Here is a 22,979-nt window from a genome sequence, read left to right as displayed (position 1 = left end):
GGACGGTGTGTGTTTCCATTATTTAAAAATAACCTGGATGAGGTGGTAGAGTGTATTCCATTGGCTTACCATTTTATTCTTGATGCAGACAAGCCTGGACTGTAGTTTACATACGCCATACATGGTCAGCAAATTAATGAGAACACAAAATGAAACTAGTACACCCTCTGGTATGGCCTTCACTTTAGGGGATTGATGTGTGCAGGGGTCCTTTGCCCTGGAAGAGTAGAAAGGGATCTGGCCAGGAACAGCAGAGGAGGGCAGAGGCGGGGTCCTCCACCCGGACAGTGCTCCTCACCCCCACCACGTGCAAAGGGCGAGTGTAAGTTCAACTGGGACCGCAGGGAGCTCATCCAGGGGGTAGCTGCTTGAAGCTGAGTAGACCCACTTCGGAAATAGCCTAAAATCAGGAGAAAAAAGGAGAAGCCTCCTGGCTGCCTAGACCCTTCTGTGGAGAAAAATTCTGAAACAAAATGCTGTTCTGTAGCGTTTAGTATTGTCCATTCTACCCATTGAGAGTTTTGTATTTCATATTCTAATTTGTAATCCCTACACAGATAACTCCAGTTGTTTTTTAGTTAAATTGCTTAAATTCTGATTGCAGGCAGTGTTTCTGGATCCAACTACCGCCCCACAGCTACTCCTCACTGAGATCCCAGTTTTCTCAGTTCACGACCAACTGTCGGTCAACCGCTGGCAAAAACAGCTTTTGACTTAAACTGTTTTCAACTTGTTAAAAAGAAATTTCCAAAATAAGTGGCCCACACAACTGTAAGCATTTAATTTAAAACTTGTTAGAGGCAGTAACTTAAGCTAAGCAGGAAGCCATCCTATCATAAGATACAAAGACCCTCAAGCATGTCTAAACCTGAAAAAGGCACACTTGGGAGGGAATCTAACGGACGCGCACACCACAGCTCTACCCGGCTCTCGTCCCTCCCTCTGAGTCATAGCGCAAGCCCGAGTTCCTCACGCCCCGCCCCTTGCTGGTCGTGGTCTGCTCAGGCCCCGCCCACGGTCCTTATGCGCACGCGCAGTTTCTTCTAGACGGGACGCTGATAGTGCAGAGCACCGGTCACGCTGGGCAGCAAGGGTTACCACTTTTCTAGCTTGGGCCTGCGCCTCACAGTTCTCTTTCCAGAGAGACGGTTAAAATTAGCAATTTCAAGGTACGGGAAGCCACCTCCCGTCGCCAGCCGCTCGCCGCTCCTCGCTCAAAACGGGGCTCCCTCATCGCCCCGCCCCTCGCCGGTAGCGCTCCGCTCAGGCTCCGCCCCGGAAGCCGCGCCGATAACGTGCCCACGCAGCTCCTAGCGGAACCGTAGAGTGAGAAGTCCGGGAAGGTGTACCAAGTCTCTCGTTTCTTGTGTAAATCGGTGCTGCGCGGTACCTCTGACTTCACGTTCAGGACCTTAAATCCTAACATCCGGCCCTCTGCCCCCAGTAAATCCAGACGTCGCCCTTTCAAGTCGACTATGTTTTCCTTTGGGTTAAAATTACCGTGAGGCGGGTCCCTGAGCCCTTGGCTTTTTTGCCCTCGACCCACGTAAACACCGCCTTTCGAGACATTTTCCTGCTTTAAATCCTTTACCACCTCCGCCTCCAACGTCCTCTGCTAAGATAAAGTGAATTCGATGACATAGATGACAGGGCATCACCCATCTCGCCCTGTCTGTCAGACCCTGGAAGCAGAGCCAGGGCGCCCCACTCCTGGAGAGGCAGTGTCCTCTCCGGGGTCCTGGTGTTATAGCCATGCGTTCTGGGAAACAAACTCACTGAGAAGGACAATGCAGATAGTGGAGTGCAGTTTTTTTACACCGGCGGGCCCAAGGCAGTGTTTCCTCTTAGCCAAGGACCCCGACCAGCATTTGTGAAAGTGTGTACGTGTCCGAACCCACCACCGCAAATTCCTTGAGACTTACAAAGGAAGGGTAACTACAATCACAATAACCTCATCATTCACGTGTTATGTGTTCAAACAGTTAATCATTAAGCCTGCAGTTCCAACCAGTTAATAAGCCTGTGGTTCCATTCCGATGTTGTCCGGAGGCAGGGGTGATTAGAGTATGTTTTCTCTTAGGCAATGAGTAACCTGGATACGATCTTCAAGGTTTCCCTGTCCAGAGGGTGGTCTTATCCTTCTGTTGTCATTTCCATAGGCTCTAAACACAGAGTTCAGAGTCCATTGGAGAGGCGGCCACACACGATCAGCATGAACAGGCTTAAGATGGGGTCCAGGCCCTATGAGTTCCTGCTTCACTGGGATCCTGGAGAGCCCACCCCAGTTCTGAGACCCCTTCCCTCCCAGCCCCTCTGTTCTTGCCGGTCCTTCGGCTCCACAGGGCTCCCCTTCCTGTCAGACGGTCCAATCACCCTATGGCAGGGTGCTACCAGGACCTGCCTGTGTGACACCAGTGTTCCGTGTCAAATTCAACCCTGTTGGAAAATGGTCCCTTTGGGTTACAGGGCATCTTATTCAGTCACCACCCCTGAAAATGTGGGGGCAGAGGGAATCAAGAGCAAATACAGAGCGACTGAGAAAGAGAAAAGCATGAGGGAGAACTGATGAGAACATAGAAGATGGCTTAGGGACTTGTAAAGAAAGAGAAGATAAAATGAAAGCAATTAAGTCCTGATTGAATGTAGCAGGTTAATAGAGAAATAAAGAGCTCGATCTCCAGAGGTTAGAGAGCAGCAGAGTGACGAGGAACTTCACACAGGGAGTCAGGAGAGAAGATAAAAGAGTTGGAACCGTGGCCTTCAGAGTCTCCTGGTGCTGGGAGAGAAAGAGGATTAGTGGCAAAAAGAGCTGAGGAAGAGCAGGAAAGACGTATCACCCTGCGGTGCCAGAGAGTGAGGAGGGAGTGTTAGGGAGAAAGAAGTGAAACCACACTCCTCCAATTCAGACTGGGATCCAGGGTCTTAATTAATATTGCACACCTGGTCTCAGGACATAATGATGCTCAGGTTCTTTACTTCACAGTGTGGAAGGAATTCAGCAAGAGGCAAAGTGATAGGTAAGTAGTAGATTTATTGAGAGAGACACACATTCCACAGGGCCTACCAGGAGGCACCAGTGGTAAAGAATCGCCTGCTAATGCAGACTCCTTAGGAGATGTGGGCTCAATCCCTGGGCCGGAAAGGTCCCCCGGAGGAGGGCATGGCAACCCACTCCAGTATTCTTGCCCGGATAGTCCCATGGACAAAAGAGCCTAGCGGCCCACAAGTCCATGGGGTCGCAAGAGAGTCGGACAATACTGAGGTGAAGCTCATGCGCGCACACGTTCCATAGATAGAAAGTAGGCCATCTCAGAAGGTGAGAGGCCCCGTGATAATGCAAGTTCCATAGGCAGAATGCAGTCAGTTTCAGAAGGTGAAAGCAACCCTGAGATAAAAGGTGGTTAGTTGTTAAGGGCTGAGAAATTTCACAGTCTAAAGAGTGGAGTAATTATTTAAGCTATTTCAGGGAGAGATGGAGATTTCTGGGAATTGGCACCCCCCCCCCCCCTACTTTCTGGCCTTTGACGGTTGGCCTCAGAACTGTCATAGCACCTATGAGCATGTCCTTTAACTAATATGTCATGACGAGCACAGAATGAGGTTCAAGGTTTGTTGGCAGTCAAATCTTCTGCCATCTTGGGTCTAACTAGTTATAACTGGTTTTTGTCATAGGCTTAATGACTGAGTCATTTTTTTGTGCCCTGTTCCTTTCCCTCCTGTGTCAGGTGTAGGAGAGTTAGAGGAAGAAAGGGCCAGAAATAATGGAGATTGAGGGCAGTCGGGTTGGGGAGAAAGTGTGCAAGAGGGGAGGGGAACAAGTTGAAGAGTGGGGCAAGACAGGTGTGAGGGAAGAAATAGGAGGGGAGAAACAGCAGGAGGGTAGATGGCAGCAAAAAGAGACACAGGGATAGAATAGGGAGACAGATAAGGTGAATGAAATGGAATAACCTGGTAGTGCAGGTAGAGGGAGTGGGTAACTGGATCCAGCTGTTTGGATATGGATGATTAAGTTGTGATGTACGAGTTGTGTCTTTAGAATCTAGTACATTTAAAATTTGTTTAAATCATACAGATGAGGGTGAGAAATGCAAAACACCTGTCTGTAGGTCTTGTGCATCTTGTAATTATTTGAGAAGAGTTTGCAGTTTTTATTCAGTGGGGGGGGGGGGGGTGGCGCGGGGGCAGTGACTTGATTCACTCAGTTGCAGGTTACCCCTTCCTCCTCTTTTTCTGGCATGAAGTAGAGGTCAGAGAAGAGGGCACCTGGAACAAGAAATGACTGAGCTTATTTCTAAGTTGACCCCTTACAGTGTTTTCCACATCAGCAGCTATGTTTGTGCAATTCTGTATTTTTTAATTATTTTACTGAGATTCTTTCTCCACTTGTGCAACTAGCGAGTAGCTCCCGCCACCCACTGCAACTAGAGAAAAGCCAAGCAGTAAAGAAGACCCAGGGCGCAGCCAAAAATAACTAAATAAAATATATTTAAAAGTTCTTTAAACATACCAAGAAACCATAAGCTATTAAAAATAACTGCTTATGTGCACAGCTGGGACAAATTATGAATAACATACAAAAAGACCAAAACCCAACTGCAACGGCCACTTCTGAGATGAGCAGAGCAAAAGCAGGGTACTGAACATGATGCCCCGCCCACAGCACCACCAAGGGGTTGGGCAGACCAGCTGGGGGACCCACCCAATCTGCTCCTACTCTGCCCCACCTTCACCCAGTTTAAGAGACCAGCTCACCCAGCCTCAGGGAGAAAGTAAGGCACCTGGTTCTTGTTCTCACCTGTGCTGCAGTTCAGTCCAGTTGCTCAGTCGTGTCCGAGACTGCGGCCCCGAGACCCCATGGACTACTGCAGCGCGCCAGGCTTCCCTATCCATCACCAGCTCCAGGAGTTTACACAAACTCATGTCCATCAAGTTGGTGATGCCATCCAACCATCTCATCCTCTGTCATCCCCTTCTCCTCCTGCCTTCAATCTTTCCCAGCACCAGGGTCTTTTCCAATGAGTCAGTTCTTCGCATTAGGTGGCCAAAATATTGGAGTTTCGGCCTCAGCGTCAAACCTTCCAGTGAATATTCAGGACTGATTTCCTTTAGGATTGACTGGTTGGATCTCCTTGCAGTCCAAGGGAGTTCCAATAAAGCTCTGCCTGAATTCCTCGCCTGGCCTGTTACCAATTTTTACTGATTAAAGAGTTCAAGAACCCAGGCCAGTAACAAATCCAGTCTATCCTTTAACAACTGTGCAGAGAGGACTTGAGGGAACAGTCAACTTATTTGGACATTTTAATTTATAGCTCACTAATTGAGTAGATCACTTAAAGGAAGAAAGAAACTACTGAGTAATAAACTGGTTAAACTAGGTTCTGACTGTCAAAACATGATCAACATTCTTACCACATGCAGAGTAAAGTTATCTACCAGACATCAGAGAATAGTTCCAATACAGAATACGAATAGAGAGCATATAAACCTCATCATCTGGACAATGAAATTTACAGTGAAAATAATTTGGACATTTAAAACACACCCAATGGCTTCTGAGATTAAAACAAGTGTGAAGATACATCAACGGTCAAGACTCCACCAGCCATCAAAGAAAGCGGGTGATGTCCAACAGTTCTGAGGGGCTGGGGTGGGTAGGGGAGTCACAGCGGGAACACATCGCGGCAAGAGGTCCGTGTGTACACGGACCGAAGACTGAAACCCGGTACCGGTACCTGCCTCAATGTTATTTAAGCCGGAACCAGGCCCAGACTCCTAAGACCCGAACCTAGTTTTCGGGCGACGCTGCGGGAGGACTCAAAGCGAGAGAGAGAACCGCATTCGGCGATTTTAACGTACCAGGAGCCCCTCGAAGTCTGAGTGTGGGGAAAGAGGGCCTGAAGATTGCATACCCGGGTTAGTTTCGGACCAAAAAAACCGAGGCTAACTCGCCAGAAGGCGCCGGTGGGCCCCGGGAACAGGTTCCGGGTGTGCATTTGAGTGCGCGTGCGCATGGGCGGCGGTGGGTGGGCTGAGGGCAGGAGGGCCGAGGGGCTGGTCTCTAACGTCGGGGTGGCTGAAACGGGGTGTCCCTGGAGGGGCGCAGCCCAAGGGTGCTGTCTCCCCTACGAACCTGCGCCTGGGGGATTCTGCTCTTTCCTCTCCTCTTCGGACAGGCTCTGCTCTCTACTTTGGCTCTAAGGACTCCTTTAACGCCATTGTGGTGTCAGTTTGTCTTTTAGAACATTCTGCATACCAGTCAAATAATGCATATTATATTGCCTCCAGAAGGAATAGAAATCCTCCCGTTAAAGGGTACCACTTAAAGATGTCTCTTAGATATGACAGGTACATACACGACACAGCCAATAAACATTCAAGATCCTTCAATGCCATTCAGCAGCATATATGCTGAGGATCCTAGAAAGATTATGGCAATTATTAAATTTTCTAATGTTCAAATTTTCAAAATTACCTTGTTTTTACCTTTTGAATTTTTCTTATAACTCAAAGGTGTTATTATATAGTAACAACACTGGACTTCAGTCTAACTCTGGAAAATGGCAAAGGTAAGGACTCCTTTCCCCTTTTAAAATGTTACTTACTAAAGAAACACACTTCCCTATTAGTTTCAGTAGATTTCTCTTGGCCCCTTTGTTTACTTTGAAACCATCCAGATACAGACCCTCCCAATTTCCACCCTTTTGCCTTATCAAGGAGTACTGAATTCTTTGTCCGCATTGATCACTGGTAACAATGCCTGTTAATATGATCTAATCAAAATTTACTTACGTTTTTCTCCTCTTCCAAGGGCCCCGAATTTTGGCCCATTCTTGACCAGTGCAATTTAGAAAGAACCCTGTTGCCACACCATCGGCTCCCAAGAGTAGGTGACTTGACCATAAAACATTCCCTGATCAACTGAGTCAGATCACCTACTCATTCATTCCTCACGTGGCATTTTTTCCTCTACACTTACTTAGTCCTCAGTATCAACGAAAAGTTCTTTTCTGATGGTTGAGACTTTGTAGATTTTCTGGTTGGAGCCCTCTCTCTATTGTAATAATCCTCTGGAATAAAATCTCTCTAAATTTGACAGTGGTGAATATTTTAGTTGTTTCATCTGTGCTCTAAAGTGTACACTCTTTAGTTTTCTAGCATAGGGTTTAATATATATACACAGGTCAAATGAGATCACTGTATTTTCACATTTTTGATCACTAATAATTTACATGTTTCTTAATATTACAGGAGACGTTTAAAAATCTATTGCCATTGAGGAAAATATCCTTTTATTGTGAATATGCCCATTTTGCTGCCTTTAAATTATTATTAAAACAAAACTCATCAGGAACAAAATGGACTCATGAATGCCTACAGTCAGTTTCTCCTGTGTGATCTGTGTTTGCTGAGAAGTTCCACTATCAACTCAATGCTGAAATATCTTTCTTGTCACCATGACCAGCTAGCAATATTGCATAATACAGAGTAAACTACCTTATAAAGATCCCCAAATCTATCCTACTCACTGCATCTTTTACAAATGTAAGGATATATCTTCTTTTCGTGTGTGCCATGCTAAGACATTCTGCTTATTTGTATGTGAAAATATTTCAATATGCTAATTAACCTATCCAAACATTACCATATTTCAAATGATTACCATTTCCTGCATTTGATATCTTTCACATGTAAGGATGTGAGAACATATACCTTGCAGCAGATGTTAAGAAACAGATTTTGCCAGAAAAGTTACTGAGTGTAGCAATGACATTATTTGATAGTTGATAATCTAGCTTTACTTTCTATACAGTTCATAGTAAAGACGATATACACCCTACAAAATGCCCTAAGAAATACTGCAAACATGGTAATACTTCAGGTAAAAGTAAATCCCAATGTCTTCATGTCTTACAGACTTTATTATGCACATTTGACAAAACATTCCAAGATAAGGAATACAGAAAAGAGCTAAGCTGTAAGTGGGCCTTAGAAAGCATCACTACAAACAAAGCTAGTGGATGTTATGGAATTCCAGTTGAGCTATTTCAAATCCTGAAAGATGATGCTGTGAAAGTGCTGCACTCAATATGCCAGCAAATTTGGAAAACTCAGCAGTGGCCACAGGACTGGAAAAGGTCCGTTTTCATTCCAATCCCTAAGAAAGGCAATCCCAAAGAATGCTCAAACTACCGCACAATTGCACTCATCTCACATGCTAGTAATGTAATGCTCAAAATTCTCCAAGCCAGGCTTCAGGAATATGTGGACTGAGAACTTCCAGATGTTCAAGCTGGTTTTAGAAAAGGCAGAGGAACCAGGGATCAAATTGCCAATATCCGCTGGATCATGGAAAAAGCAAGAGAGTTTCAGAAAAACATCTATTTCTGTTTTATTGACTATGCCAAAGCCTTCAACTGTGTGGATCATAATAAACTGTGGAAAATTCTGAAGGAGATGGGAATACCAGACCACCTGACCTGCCTCTTGAGAAACCTGTATGCAGGTCAAGAAGCAACAGTTACAACTGGACATGGAACAACAGACTGGTTCCAAATAGGAAAAGGAGTACGTCAAGGCTGTATATTGTAACCCTGCTTATTTAGCTCATTTGCAGAGTACATCATGAGAAACGCTGGGCTGGAAGAAGCACAAGCTGGAATCAAGATTGCCGGGAGAAATATCAATAACCTCAGATATGCAGATGACATCACCCTTATGGCAGAAAGTGAAGAGGAACTAAAAAGCCTCTTGATGAAAGTCAAAGAGGAGAGTGAAAAAGTTGGCTTAAAGCTCAACATTCAGAAAACTAAGGTCATGGCATTTGGTCCCATCACCTCATGGGAAATAGATGGGGAGACAGTGGAAACAGTGTCAGACTTTATTTTGGGGGGCTCCAAAATCACTGCAGATGGTGACTGCAGCCATGAAATTAAAAGACGCTTTCTCCTTGGAAGGAAAGTTATGACCAACCTAGGCAGCATATTAAAAAGCAGAGACATTACTTTGTCAACAAAGGTCCGTCTGGTCAAGGCTATGGTTTTTCCAGTGGTCATGTATGGATGTGAGAGTTGGACTGTGAAGAAACCTGAGTGCCAAAAAATTGATGCTTTTGAACTGTGGTGTTGGAGAAGACTCTAAAGTCCCTTGGACTGCAAGGAGATCCAACCAGTCCATCCTAAAGGAGATCAGTCCTGGGTGTTCACTGGAAGGACTGATGCTGAAGCTGAAACTCCAATACTTTGGCCACCTCATGCAGAGTTGACTCACTGGAAAAGACCCTGATGCTGGGAGGGATGGGGGCAGGAGAAGGGGATGACAGAGGATGAGATGGCTGAATGGCATCACCGACTCAATGGGCATGAGTTTGAGTAAACTCCGGGAGTTTGTGATAAACAGGGAGGCCTGGCATGCTGCGATTCATGGGGTCTCAAAGAGTCAGACACGACTGAGCGACTGAATTGAACTGATACTATAATTTTAAAATTAAAGAAAACTGTCTACCCTCAAAATGAATGTATAATCTGAAATTACATTTAGACATTACTGATTTGAGTTTATTATGATATAAACAAGTTTTTCTCAAAGGTATTTGAAGGTAATTCATCACGAGTGTGGAATAAAGTATTTTAAACAATACAGTTCTCATTCAAAGGAAAAAAAATTATTTCTTTTCTTTTTATTGTACCCATATGAGATGATGGATGCTAAGTAAACTTAATGATTTCACAATACATGTAAGTCAGACCATTCTGCTGTACAGTTTAAAGTTGTTATATGTCAATTATAAAACTGGGATGAGGGAATGATAGTTGTTTTTTTTTTTGAATGATGGTTTTTAAAAGCATTTTAGCAAAAAATAAAAATGTCATCTATAAAAAAATTTTTTTAAACATTACTCTTTATAGAGCAATGGTTAGTGACCTAAAGCATCACATACAATAGTCCTCCAATCCTCAAACCCCAAATCTTGTCCTTATGAGTCTCTGAAACTGATGATGAACAGAATGAACAGTGATGAATAGAAACAGAAAAGCTGTTCTGGCGGGTATCCGAATGACATTGCTCGTTATAATCAAGGAGAGTCTTGTATTTCATACTGTAGTGTGTAATCCCTCCATAGATAAAAATTACACATTAATTCTGTAATTCAAAGTATTCATTCAAATGATCTGTTTCACATGTGTGATTTAAGGTAGGTTCTTCCCTGGTGGCTCAGACAGTAAATCATCTGCCTACAATGTGGGAGACCTGGGTTCGATCCCTGGGTTGGGAAGATCCCCTGGAGAAGGAAATGGCAGCCCACTCCAGTACTCTTGCCTGGAAAATCCCATGGACAGAGAAGCCTGGTAGGCTACAGTCCATGGGGTCGCAAAGAGTCGGACAGGACTGAGCAACTTCACTTTCACTTTTCTTTCTACCTTTACCATTTCACATATGTTTTCAAGTATATACATGTAGAGTGTAACAGTCCCTTACTCTCCTTTTGATGACTGCAGGTTTAGTATAAATAACAGAAATTCAATCAAGTAAATATTAAAGATCATATGCATTACTTTTTTTTTTTTTTTGCTATTTCAATATCAGTTTATTAGACTTTGCCTTTTACATATACATTACTTTTGTATGGTTTCTCTCTAAGGTTGAATCTCTTTTATTGAAATATAATTGATTATATTCATTTTGGCTGTACTACATACATGAGGCAACATTTGCTTTATAAAAACAATTACAACGATGTGTATAGCCATCTATCCTCTATGTCATTACAATACTTTTGAACATCTTCCTTACACAGGATATAACAGTCCATGACATATATAAATACCTAGGAGTTTGTATGACTTGATCCTCTTCATCTCTTTTACCTGGAACCACACCACCCTTCCTTCTGGCAACAACCAGGCATTTGTTTTTCATTACCTGTGAAGCTGTTTTCACTGTGTTTTGTTTGTTATATTCCACATATAAGGAGATCATGCAGTATTTGTCTTTCTACATCTGACTTCTTTCACTTAGTATAATCCTCTAGATTCATCCATGTTGTTGCAAATGGCTAGACTTATTTATGTCTCAGTAAAATTCCTGTGTGTGTGTGTGTGCCTTGCACACAACACATCTCCTCTAATTTTTCATCTATTAATGGACACTTAGGTTGCTTCCATATCTTGGCTATTGGAAATAATGCTACAGTGAATAGTAAGAGTGCCTATATCTTCTCAAATTAGTGTTTTTCTGTTCTGCCAGTAAATGGCCAGAAGTGCGAAACCTGGCTCACGTAACAGGTTTTTTGTTTTTTAATTTCTGAGAATCTTTCATACTGTTTTGCATAAATGATGCACCAATTTACAATACCAGCAACAAGGCCCAGGAGTACCCTTTTCTCTACAGCACTGCCAATGTTTGTTATTCATTGTCTTTCTGATAATAACTATAATGTGGTATCTCACTGACCTTGTGATTTGCATTTCCCTGATGATTAATGATGCTGAGCATCTTTTCATGTGTCTGCTGGGCATCTGTATGTGTTCTTCCACCCTGATAGAGTCCCATTAGCTGAGTAAGGCTGGAATACACGCATACATTTTGTCTGAATTGTTGTAACTTTGAGCTTTGAATAAAACCGTTGCCACATGTGCGAGGCATATGTTTCTTTTCAGTGTGTATTTTCAGATGCCTCGTGAGACTTGCAAACTGGGTATAAGCTTTGCCACACTCATTACATTTGTAAGGTTTTTCTCCAGTGTGGATGGTTTTATGTTGTGTAAGATATGAATGTCTTGTAAGGGCTTTTCCACACTCATCACATTTGTAAAGTTTCTCTCCAGTATGAGTTCTCTCGTGACCCCAAAGCTGTGACCGTTCAATAAAAGCCTTATCACATTTATTACATTTAAAAGGTTTTTCTCCTGTATGAATTCTCTGGTGTGCCATAAGGTTTGAACGCTGGGTAAAATGCTTGCCACACTCATTACATGTGTGTGGTTTCTCTCCAGCATGCATCTTCTGATGTCTGCTAAGGTGTGAAAATTGGGTAAAAGCTTTGCCACATTCATTGCATTTGTAAGGTTTCTCTCCAGTGTGCATCCTCTGATGATTCGCAAGATGTGAATTTCGACTAAAGACCTTGCCACAGACATCACATTTACATGCTTTCTCTTCTGCATGCACTCTCTGATGTGCTGTAAGGTGGGACTGGTGGTTAAAGGCTTTGCCACAGTCACTACATCTGTAAGGTTTCTGTCCAGAGTGAATTCTCTTGTGATTTGTGAGGTTTGATTTTTTGCTAAAGGCCTTCCCACAGTCATTACAGTTGTAAGATTTTTCTTGAATGTGTGTTCTCCTGTGTTGGGCAGATAACACAGTGGTTTCCACACTAGGAGGAATTTGATGAAGTTGGGAAACTGAGGACCCGTTGCCGACTGACTTCTCAACTTGAGTGCCTCCACACATTTTCTCCTCAGTTGTAAATCTCTGCAGTTCAGCCACCTGTGTCTGCAGTCTTGCTCCAGTTCTACAGTCCAAACACTTTATATTGTTCCCAGTGATGATTATGTTATCAAATTTCATTAACAAATTTCTTATGAATGGCTTGTCATGCGTGAAATATTCATATGTATTACTTATTACAGAAACATTCTGAGGAAAATTAATTAAGGATTTATTATCCTGATCTTCCCTCTGACTGAGATTTTTGTTGTGGGTCAAAAGCACTTCTTTGTCATTTCTTGCATCACATCCCCACTCACTCTCACTCTCCTGCATATTTTGACAGACTTCCTTGAGGTCAAAATCCTTGATGCCATAAGTTTCATTTTTCTCTAATGTCATCAGGTGGCATAATTCTCCTTTATTGATGTCCTCTTTGGGGGATGATAATTCCTTGATTGCAAATGTGGCAAAATAGCTTCCTATTACATAGAGTTGGAAAATATTTCATGTTGAATTAGACACTTACACAAAAAATAATACAATGATCATAGAAGTTCTTCAATCATGGTCTTCAAACACTATGATAGTTTTTTTTAGTTTTCTTTTTATACTTTTTCCAGCATTAATGTTTTCTCTTATCTCAGATAATAAAATTTCAAGTACATACAATGTACAATGCACACTTTTTTGCCATATAACTTGGATAATTAAATGATACGCCATAAGTAGAAAGTCTATCTACGTACTGGCTTACAGAACTGGAGGCATGAAATTGTAATTGAGATTTGAGACTGTCTTCCCTAATCCCTAATCTTTATAATACTGTTTAATCACATGTGAACATGATGCAAGAAAAAATATTTTTACAAATCTCTACATCACAATAATTGATACATGTTCATAAATCATGATAAATCTAGCAAGTAAGTTAATAAATAACCACAATTATACAAAATAATAGTCTCTGGAATTCTAAAAGACTCTTGAGTAAGTACAAAAGAAATTTTTTTTCATTCCAGAAGGAACACACGATAGGAAAAGTAAAAAATATCTTGAGAAGCACTGACTTTTGAAATATCAGGCTCAGATCAACACACATATGTATAAAGTTTAAGAATTAAGGAAAACTGTCTGAAATCTCAACTATGGGATTTCATGGAGTATCAATTATATGGCAAAAATATACATATATAGTGTACAATAAACGTTTTGGAAATTTGTTACCTAAGGTCAGAGAGAACATTCATATGGGAAAAAATTACAAACAGAGACGTGTTCCTTACCCAAGGAGAGCAGGTTCCTGTAGGTCTCCAGCATCACGTCCTTGTAGAAGGCCCTCTGAGTAGGATCCAGACATTCCCACTCTTCCTGAGTGAATTCTACGGCCACATCCTTGAATGTAAACAGTCCCTGAAAGGAAACATTTCACCAAGTGAACAGGGAGAGAGTTCTGAAAATCAGTCTTACAGAATCAGACGTGTAAGGACTGGCTTGGCTGGGATGAATGTTCTGAGTGATCCATGTAAGATAATTCTGAGCAAGTTACAATCCTCCAATTTTTTTTAAACTGAAGTGAAATTCATATTAACAAAGTTAGCCACTTTTAAAGTACCATTCAGTGACATTTAGTACATTTACAATGTTGAACATCACCTCTTTCTCATTCAAAAATATTTCAATCATCTCCAAAGGAAATCTTTTACCCATTCAGCAGTTGTTTCTTTCTTCCCCATTTGCTATCAGTCCCTGGACACCACTAATGCTTTATCTCAATAGATGTACCTCTTTGGGATATTTGCATATAAGTAGAATAGTATAAAATGTAACCTTTTGTCTGATTTCTCTCGTGAATATACACATACATTTTAGGATTATTTGTTCTACTTTTGTGAAAAATGTCATGGGTAATTTGATATGGATCACATTAAATGTGTAGATGTATTTGAGTAGTTTGGCCATTTAAACCATATTCATTCTTCCAATCCAGGAGAAAATGTAGATTTGCTCATTTTTTAACAAAAAGAGTGTTTAAGTCTGTATGACTATCAGCCTAAAGAAAGTAGATATAGAAAGAGGTTAACATAGTTGAAAAACAGGGTAACCATAAACCAAAAACTATTTCACAAAAACCAAAAGGAACAGAACACAAGCATAATATAAAAGGAAACCATCAAACTGCAAAAGGAGAAACAGAGAAAAAAACAAAGAAGAAATACAGAATCAACTGGAAAACAAAGTTTAAATATACATATCTATTAATAATTACCTTTAATGTCTTGAATGTTCCAATAAAAGACACAGAGTGACAGACTGGATTGAAAAACTTGAGCGTACCATATGCTGCCTACAAGAGATCCACTTTAGATGTGAAAAGGAATGCAGTATTGATACATACTATAACATGGCTGAACCAAAAAAATTACTTTTCTTAGGTCTGCCTCCCAAAACAATAGAAATAAAATAAAAGTGAAAATAAACAGATGGGACCAATCAAACTTATGAGGTTCTGTATAACAAAAGGAACCATCAATAAAACAAAAAAGACAACCTACAGACCAGGAGAAAATACCTGCAAATGATGCAACCAACAAGTGCTTAATTTCCAAAATATACAGATATCTCACACAATTCAAAAACAAACAAAACACAAGCCAATCGAAAAATAGGCAGAAGATCTAAACAGACGTTTCGTGAAAGAAGACATACAGATGGGCAAAAGGCACCTGAAAAGACGCTCAGCATCATTAATTATCAGAGAAAAACAAACCAAAACTAAAATGAGGTACCTCACTTCTCACTGATCAGAATGGTCATTGTTAAAATGTCTACAAATGACAAATGCTGGAGAGAGTGTGGAGAAAAGGCAACCCTCCTACACTGTTGGTAGGAATGTAAGCTGACAAAGCCACTAGGGAAAACAGTATGGAGGTTCTTCAAAAAATTAAAAATAGAGTTGCCATACGATCCAGCAATCCCACCTCCTGGAAATATATGTGGACAAAACTATAATTCAAAAAGATACATGCACCCCTATGTTCAAAGCAGCACTATTCACAACAGCCAAGACATGGAAACAACATAAATGTCCACTGACAGATGAATGGCTAAACAAGACATCATGCATACATACAATGGAATACTATGCAGCCATAAAAAGAATGAAGCCATTTCATTTGCAAGAACATGGATGCAACTAGAGATCATCATACTAAGTAACTCAGAGAAAGACAAATACCATATGATATCACTTATATGTGGATTCTAAAATATAACACAAATGAACCTATCTATCAAACTGATACAAATTCACCAACAAAGAACAGACTTTTGGTTGCCAAGGGGGAGGTGGGATGGGGAGAATGGATTGAAAGTTTGGAATTAGCAGATGCAAACCATTCTATATAGAATGGATAAATAACAAGGTCATACTGTACAGCATGAGAACTATCATCAATATCTAGTAATAAACCAAAATGGAAAAGAATATAAAAAATGTGTGTGTGTGTATATATATAATATATATAAATGAATCACTATAATGTACACCACCAGACATTGACAAATCATTGTGAATCAACTACACTTCAATTTTTTTTTTTTTAAAGAGACTACTCTTCTAAGGAAAAAAAAGATACTCTTTTTCTGTGAATGATTCTGGCATTCTTTCAAAAAGAGGAATAGACTGGGACTTCCCTGGGAGTCCAGTGGAATCCACCTTCCAATGCAGGGGACCCAGGTTTGATCCCCGGTAAGGGAAGTAAAATCCCACATGTTGTGGGGCAACTAAGATCACTCACTCTGGAGCCTGAGCACCAAAACTAGAGAGAAGCCCATGTGCCACCTCTGAGACCCAACACAGCCAAATAATTAATTAATTAAAAAATAAAAAAGAAATAGACAATAGATGGATGGGTTTAGTTGTGGCCTCAGTCTATCACTTTGATCTATATTACCCTTCTCATGCTGAAAACACAGGTTTGTTTACCCCTGGTTTGCACTATGGTTTGATGCTGCCCTCCAACTCTGTTCTTTTTCACATTTATTTTGGGTATCTGGGGTCCACACCTATTCAAAATGAATTTTAGGACCAGGGTCACATTTGTACAAGATTGACTGCTGGGATTCGGACAGGGATTGTTCTGAATCCTTGTATCACTCTGGCGAGTACTGCCATCTTAACTACTCTAAGTCTTCCAATCAGCAATCACAGAATATCTTGATATTTATTTTTCTTTCAACTCTTTCATCAATACTTGTAGTTTTCATTGTACAAATCTTCCAATTCCATAAATTAATTCTTATTCCTTCTGATGGTCTTGTGAATGCAATTGTTTTACTTACTTTCAATTTGTTTATTGCTAGTGTACAGAAATATTTTAGACCCAGAAACACACTGATTCACTTCTTTAACTTTTAAAATCTCAAAAAGCATGTTTCCCCATCAGTCTTTCATTCTACGCCTCCTCGGGTATTTACCCACATTAGTATTGCATTGGCCAAAAAGTTCATTTGAGTTTTTCTAATCTGAATGAAATTTTTGGCCAACCGATACACTACTTACATATATAGCCTCTTTGGTTTACATGGAGCTGAAGGGCACGCAGAAGGGTTCTCTGCCCCACCTCACTGACACCAGAGCCTACTCCCACCTCCAGTCCACGTGAGAACAAAACCTTTCACAGGAGGATCACCTAAAGGACACTCTTCCCAAGTTCCAGGTCACTGGGTCACAGTGAGGAAGAATCTACAGGGAGATGAGAGGAGACTCAGGGAAGGCCCTGTGTGTGATTACATATTTTAGGCAGGAAACTTCATGGACAGAGAAGTTTAACAAGTCCAAATCATGTCATTTTAGGCAAGAGTTAACAGATCAACAAAGAGTATGATTTTTACCTGGGAAAGCTCCATTCCTTCTTCTTTCCTCCTCTGTTTGTTAGATTCTTCAGGTAAGATTATTCTGTATAAGGAAAATATGTTGTTTAATTCTTACAATCAACATACCCCCCTGCTCTGCCACAAACATACCAGGAGGAGAACCTTAATGTGGGGAAAGATGGTCCTTTGCTGCCAACTGTAAACAGGAAGGATCCAGGGATAATAAATTTCTACAGGAAGACCAATTAGTAAGCTTTTCACCCACTTCAGGAAGCCCTTTCCTGCCACCGAAACCCACACTCTGCTGCAATTGCATCACCCTTCATCCATTTGGCACTCAGCCCAAGAAATCTTCATTCTCCAAGTTCTCTCTTCCAGGTGGCCAGCATCCAATGACTGGTTGATGCAGGATATGGAAGTTACCCTTTATGTTAATTGGAAGCAACTCTGGAGGGTCAGTTCAGTTCTAGAGCTCCCTGTGAGCTATAATGAACAACTGAGATTTTTGTCCTGAGGGTGATGGGAAACCATAAAAGAATTTAATGCCAAGGATGACACAAGCAAATTTATGATTTACCCCTGATTCAGAGAAAGACAGGCTGAGAAAAAGATATGCCTCTATCTCTGGGCCTATGCCTCTGTTTCTTTCTTAAGTGTTTTTTGTAACTGCTGCAGAACTGGAACACATTTGAAGTTTTAACTATACAGGCAAAGTGGTCTACTCTGGGTTACAGGTGAGTACACTGAGGCTCAGAGCAGGAGTAGTTTTACAAAGTTACCCTGAAAAAGTCTGAGCTGAGTAAGCAGAACTGGGTTGAAGTGGCAGTCTGGACAGACTTAAGTAGAAAGGGTTTGTCCTAATTGCAGACTAACTCATGTTCCTGAGCAAGAGAAACTTCTTTTTCATGGGTTTAATTAATTTCAAACATTTAATTCTTCTTTTCCAAAAAACATTATAATAAAAAAATATAAAATGACAAATAGTTATTAGTCCAGAAACACGAGAAAGAAGGTCACCCACAGAGATATGCTCTGAACAATTTCTTCATCATGAACTGGGCTCTATTGGAACAAAGTTTCACATCAATCTGAGAAAGGTTGGAACCTGGGATCCACCCCCCACCTCCCTACAGCACTGCTCTGTACCTGAACAAATGCGTCCTGAGCACAGAATACAAAAAAGCCATAAAGAACTAAAAATAACTGCATACATGCACAGCTGGAGCAAATTATGAACAGTAAGATACCCCCACCCCCCCCAAAAAAGGGACAAATAGGTTCAAGGGATTAGATCTGATAAACAGAGTGCCTGAAGAACTATGGATGGAGGTTCATGACACTGTGCAGGAAGCAGTGATCAAGATCATCCCCAAGAAAAAGAAATGCAAAAACAAAAAATAGTTGTCTGAGGAGGTCTTACAAATAGCTGAGAAAAGAACAGAAGCAAAAGGCAAAGGAGGAAAGGAAAGACATACCCATTTGAATGCAGAGTTTCAAATAGAAAAGAGAGATAAGAAAGCTTTCCTCAGTGATCGATGCAAAGAAACAGAGGAAAACAATAGAATGGGAAAGACTAGAGATCTCTTCAAGAAAATTAGAGATACCAATGGAACTTTTCATGCCAAGATTTGGGCACAATAAAGGACAGAAATGGTATGGACCTAACAGAAGCAGAAGATATTAAGAAGAGGTGGCAAGAATACACATAAGAACTGTACAAAAAAATATCTTCATTACCGAGATAACCACCATGGTGTGATCACTCACCTGGAGCCAGACATCCTGGAATGCGAAGTGAAGTGGGCCTTAGAAAGCATCACTGCGAACAAAGCTAGTGGAGGTGAAGGAATTCCAGGTGAGCTATTTCAAATCCTAAAAGATGATGCTGTGAAAGTGCTTCACTCAACATGCCAGCAAATTTGGAAAACTCCGCAGTGGCCACAGGTCTGCAAAAAATCAGTTTTCATCCCAATCCCAAAGAAAGGCAGTGCCAAAGAATGTTCAAACTACTCCAAAACTGCATTCATCTCACACGCTAGCAAAATGATGCTCAAAATTCTTCAAGCTGGGCTTCACAGTAAATGAACTGAGAACTTCCAGATGTTCAAGCTGCATTGTGAAAAGCCAGAGAAATGAGAGATTAAATTGCCAACAACCGCTGGATCATAGAAAAAGCAAGAGAATTCCAGAAAAACATCTGCTTTATTGACTACACCAAAGCCTTTCACTGTGTGGATCACAACAAACTGTGCAAAATCCTTAAAGAGATGGGAATACCAGACCACCTGACCTGCCTCCTGAGAAATCTGTATGCAGGTAAAGAAGCAACAGTTATAACTAGACATGGAAAAACAGACTGGTTCCAAATCAGGAAAGGATTACGCCAAGGCTGTATATCGTCACCCTGCTTATTTAACTTAAATACAGAGTACATCGTGCGAAATGCTGGCCTGAATGAAACACAAGCTGGAATCAAGACTGCCAGGAGAAACATCAATAACCTCAGATACACAGATGATAACCACCTTTATGGCAGAAAGCAAAGAAGAACTAAAGTGCCTCTTGATAAAAGTTAAAGAAGAGAGTGAAAAAGTTGGCTTAAACTCAACGTTCAAAAAACTAAGATCATGGCATCTGGTCCCATCACTTCATGGCAAATAGATGGGGAAACAGTGGAAACAGTGAAGGGGGCTGCAAAATCACTGCAGATGGTGACTGCAGTCATGAAATTAAAAGACACTTGGTCCTTAGAAGAAAAGCTCTGACCAACCTAGATAGAACTTTAAAAAGCAGAGACACTACTCTGCCAACAAAGGTCTGTCTAATCAAAGCTATGGTTTTTCCAGTGTCATGTATAGATGTGACAGTTGGACTATGAAGAAAGCTGAGCGCCAAAGAATTGATGCTTTTGAACTGTGGTGCTGGAGAAGACTCTTGGACTGCAGAGTCCCGTGGACTGCAAGGAGATCCAATGAGTCAATCCTAAAGGAAATCAACCATGAACATTCACTGGAAGGACTGATGCTAAAGCTGAAACTCCAATACTTTGGCCACCTGATGCGAAGAACTGAGTCATTTGAAAAGACCCTGATACTGGGAAAGATTAAGGGCAGGAGGAGAAGGGGATGGCAGAGAATGAGATGGTTGGATGGCATCACTTGATGGACATGGGTTGGGCAAGATCCCAGAGTTGGTGATGGACTGGGAAGCCTGGCATGCTGCAGTCCTTGGGCTGCAAAGAGTCAACTGAGCGTCTGAACTGAAGACACAAACAGGCCAAAACCCAACTGCTACTTCTGAGGTGCTGAGAACAAAGGCAGGGTACTGCAGAGGATCCGTGCACACAGCATCACCAGCGGGTGGGCAGACCATCTAAGCCACACCTCCAGTCAGACCTATTTATCCGCCCCCACTCCCACCCCATTTAAGGAACCAGTCCCGCCTCCCATCAGGGAACAAGCAAGGGCAAATGTTTCTTCTTCTTGTTCACTTGTCTTGCAGCACAAATCCCAGTAAAGCTTTGCCTGAATTCCTCGCCTGTCCTGTTCCTATTGAGTAGAGCCCAAGAACTCAGATCTGTAACAAATCCAGCCCATCCTTTAACATCTGCATAGAGGGAACTTGAGGGGACAATCTATTTATTTGGATACTTCAGTTCAGAGCTCACTAACTGAGCTGATCAGTTAAGGCAAGAAAGAAGCTACTGAATATTAAACTGGTTAAACCAGGTTTTGAGTGTTAAAAGGTGATCAACATCCCTTCCACATGCACAGTAAACCAGACATCAAGTAGTGAGTGAAGTTGCTCAGTCATGTCTGACTCTTTGTGACCCCATGGGCTGTAGCCCACCAGGCTTATCCGTCCATGGGATTCTCCAGGCAAGAATACTGGAGTGGGCTGCCAGTTCCTTCTCCAGAGGATCTTCCCGACCCAGGGATCGAACCCAAGTCTCCTGCATTGCAGGCAGACGCTTTAACCTCTGACATCAAGTAGAGCTGATGTCTATCCAGAATAGTTTCAATACAGAATACAGTAGAAAGCATATAAACCTGGTAACCTGAACAATAAAATTTACAGTAAAAATAATTTGGATATTTAAAACATATCCAATGGTTCCTGAGATGAAAGCTAAAACAAGTGTGAGGATACATCAAATTTAGAAAAGACTGACATGAGCCATAGAACAAAGGGGGTGATCGCAACAGTACTGGTAATAATGGCCATTTTCAAAAGAACTCTGTGGTAACACAGATTCTTCCCCCATTTCTTAGAAGGGGAGAGAACGACCTGGAACTAAGTCTCTGCCCTCTGGAAGGCCTGGGATTGCAAATGGAGTCATCATCTGAAGCAAAAATTAGAAAATGCAGATGCCTCAAACACCTGCTTTTGCAACTATCACTCTCCTCTGCATAATTTAAACATGTCAACAAACTTGAAACAAATATAGCTGATAGAGACACTACTTGGTACTTCATAACTTAATATTCCACATTTAATCAACGCAATTCAGCTGGGTTTCGGTTTTCCGCTTTCGCCACCAGCGTTCTTTGTTCTCTATGTGTCTCCCCGGGTCCTTCTGCTTCTCTCCTTGTGTCCTTTTCTGTGTTTCCTCCTCTGATTATAGGCATCATTTTGTTTCCCTCCCTCTCTATTCGTCCTCCTACAGACCGTTAGGCCTTACTCAGTTGCAATCTCTGTTCAATCCCTGTAATTTTTTCTCCCCAAACGTTCTGATGCCTCGCTAAGTGCATATATTTCTGCTTCAACATTCCCTCTCTGCTCTCCTAGGAGGGAGGTCAAGGGCGATCCACCTCCCGAGTGAGGACTTGCTATAACGGAATAGGGCGGAGGAGAGCAGGGGGGAGAGGGGAAGGAGCCGGGAGTCCGCCAAAAGGTTGAGAGAGGTAATCAAAGCAGGAAAATAGCGCTGCAGGCGTTTAGCGTCTGTATCGACCGAACTCAGAAAGCTTGGGCCCGTACCTGAGTCGGAGCGATTTTAACCGGAACCGGGCCCGGACTCCCGGGACCGAACCGAGCCTTCTGGCGACGCCGCCATCGGCGGTAGGGGCGGTCTCAAAGCGAGAGCGACAACCGGGTTCAGACGTTTACGTTACCGAGACACCCGAAACCCAGCTGTGGAGGATGGGGCCTGAATTCCGCAGGACGCAGTAACGAACTAAACATCCAAGTCACTCACCCGAGCGCGTCAGTCTTTCCGCGGGGTCCCCTTCCGCAGCCTGAGAGAACTGCGCGTGCGCACCGTTGAGCACGGGAACTTGACCGCCGAGGGGCGCCCGTCTCTGACGTCCGGGTGGAAGGAGGCTGTGTCCCTGGATGGGCGGAGCCTCAGACGCCTAGTCTCATCCTGGGAGATTTTTGTCTCTTCCTCCTCTCCGAATGGGCTTTGCGTTTCTACTTTGGATCCTTTGAACGTGTCCGGTGTCCTTTGGAGCCAGGCTCGGTGCGGAATTAGAGAGCCGGGCCACTTCTATTGGAAGTGGCCGATTGACAACGCTTTATGTGAAAACAGCGAGCGGATGGACACAGACCCTCTGAGCACTCAAGCGGCCGAGCGCTGGGACGTGGGGGCGGGGCTTGGCACTGTGGGCGGAGCTTGGATTCTGGCCCTCTTGAAACCCCAGGCCGTTACAGCTGCTTTACTTAACCGACAGCAT

At 42.3% G+C, this 22,979-nt stretch overlaps 1 protein-coding gene across 1 annotated transcript in view; it reads right to left on the bottom strand.

The window, feature by feature from the left end:
- Window positions 1-22,487, bottom strand: part of LOC133054820 (zinc finger protein 677-like) — a gene marked incomplete at its 3' end in the record, with an annotated part of 90,748 nt that extends 68,261 nt beyond the window's left edge. The window contains exons 1-5 of the mRNA XM_061140146.1: window positions 22,285-22,487; window positions 19,072-19,413; window positions 17,323-17,386; window positions 13,713-13,839; window positions 11,673-12,908 (exon numbers count right to left, since the gene is read on the bottom strand). Of these exons, the coding sequence (XP_060996129.1) occupies window positions 11,673-12,908; window positions 13,713-13,839; window positions 17,323-17,386; window positions 19,072-19,121 (1,477 nt within the window). The remainder of the gene's footprint in view (window positions 1-11,672; window positions 12,909-13,712; window positions 13,840-17,322; window positions 17,387-19,071; window positions 19,414-22,284) is intronic.
- Window positions 22,488-22,979: the final 492 nt, after the last annotated feature.

The sequence above is a fragment of the Dama dama genome, chromosome 4, assembly GCF_033118175.1.
Source record: "Dama dama isolate Ldn47 chromosome 4, ASM3311817v1, whole genome shotgun sequence".
NCBI classification, from domain to species: Eukaryota; Metazoa; Chordata; class Mammalia; order Artiodactyla; family Cervidae; genus Dama; species Dama dama.
This window is presented reverse-complemented; position numbering and strand designations above follow the sequence as displayed.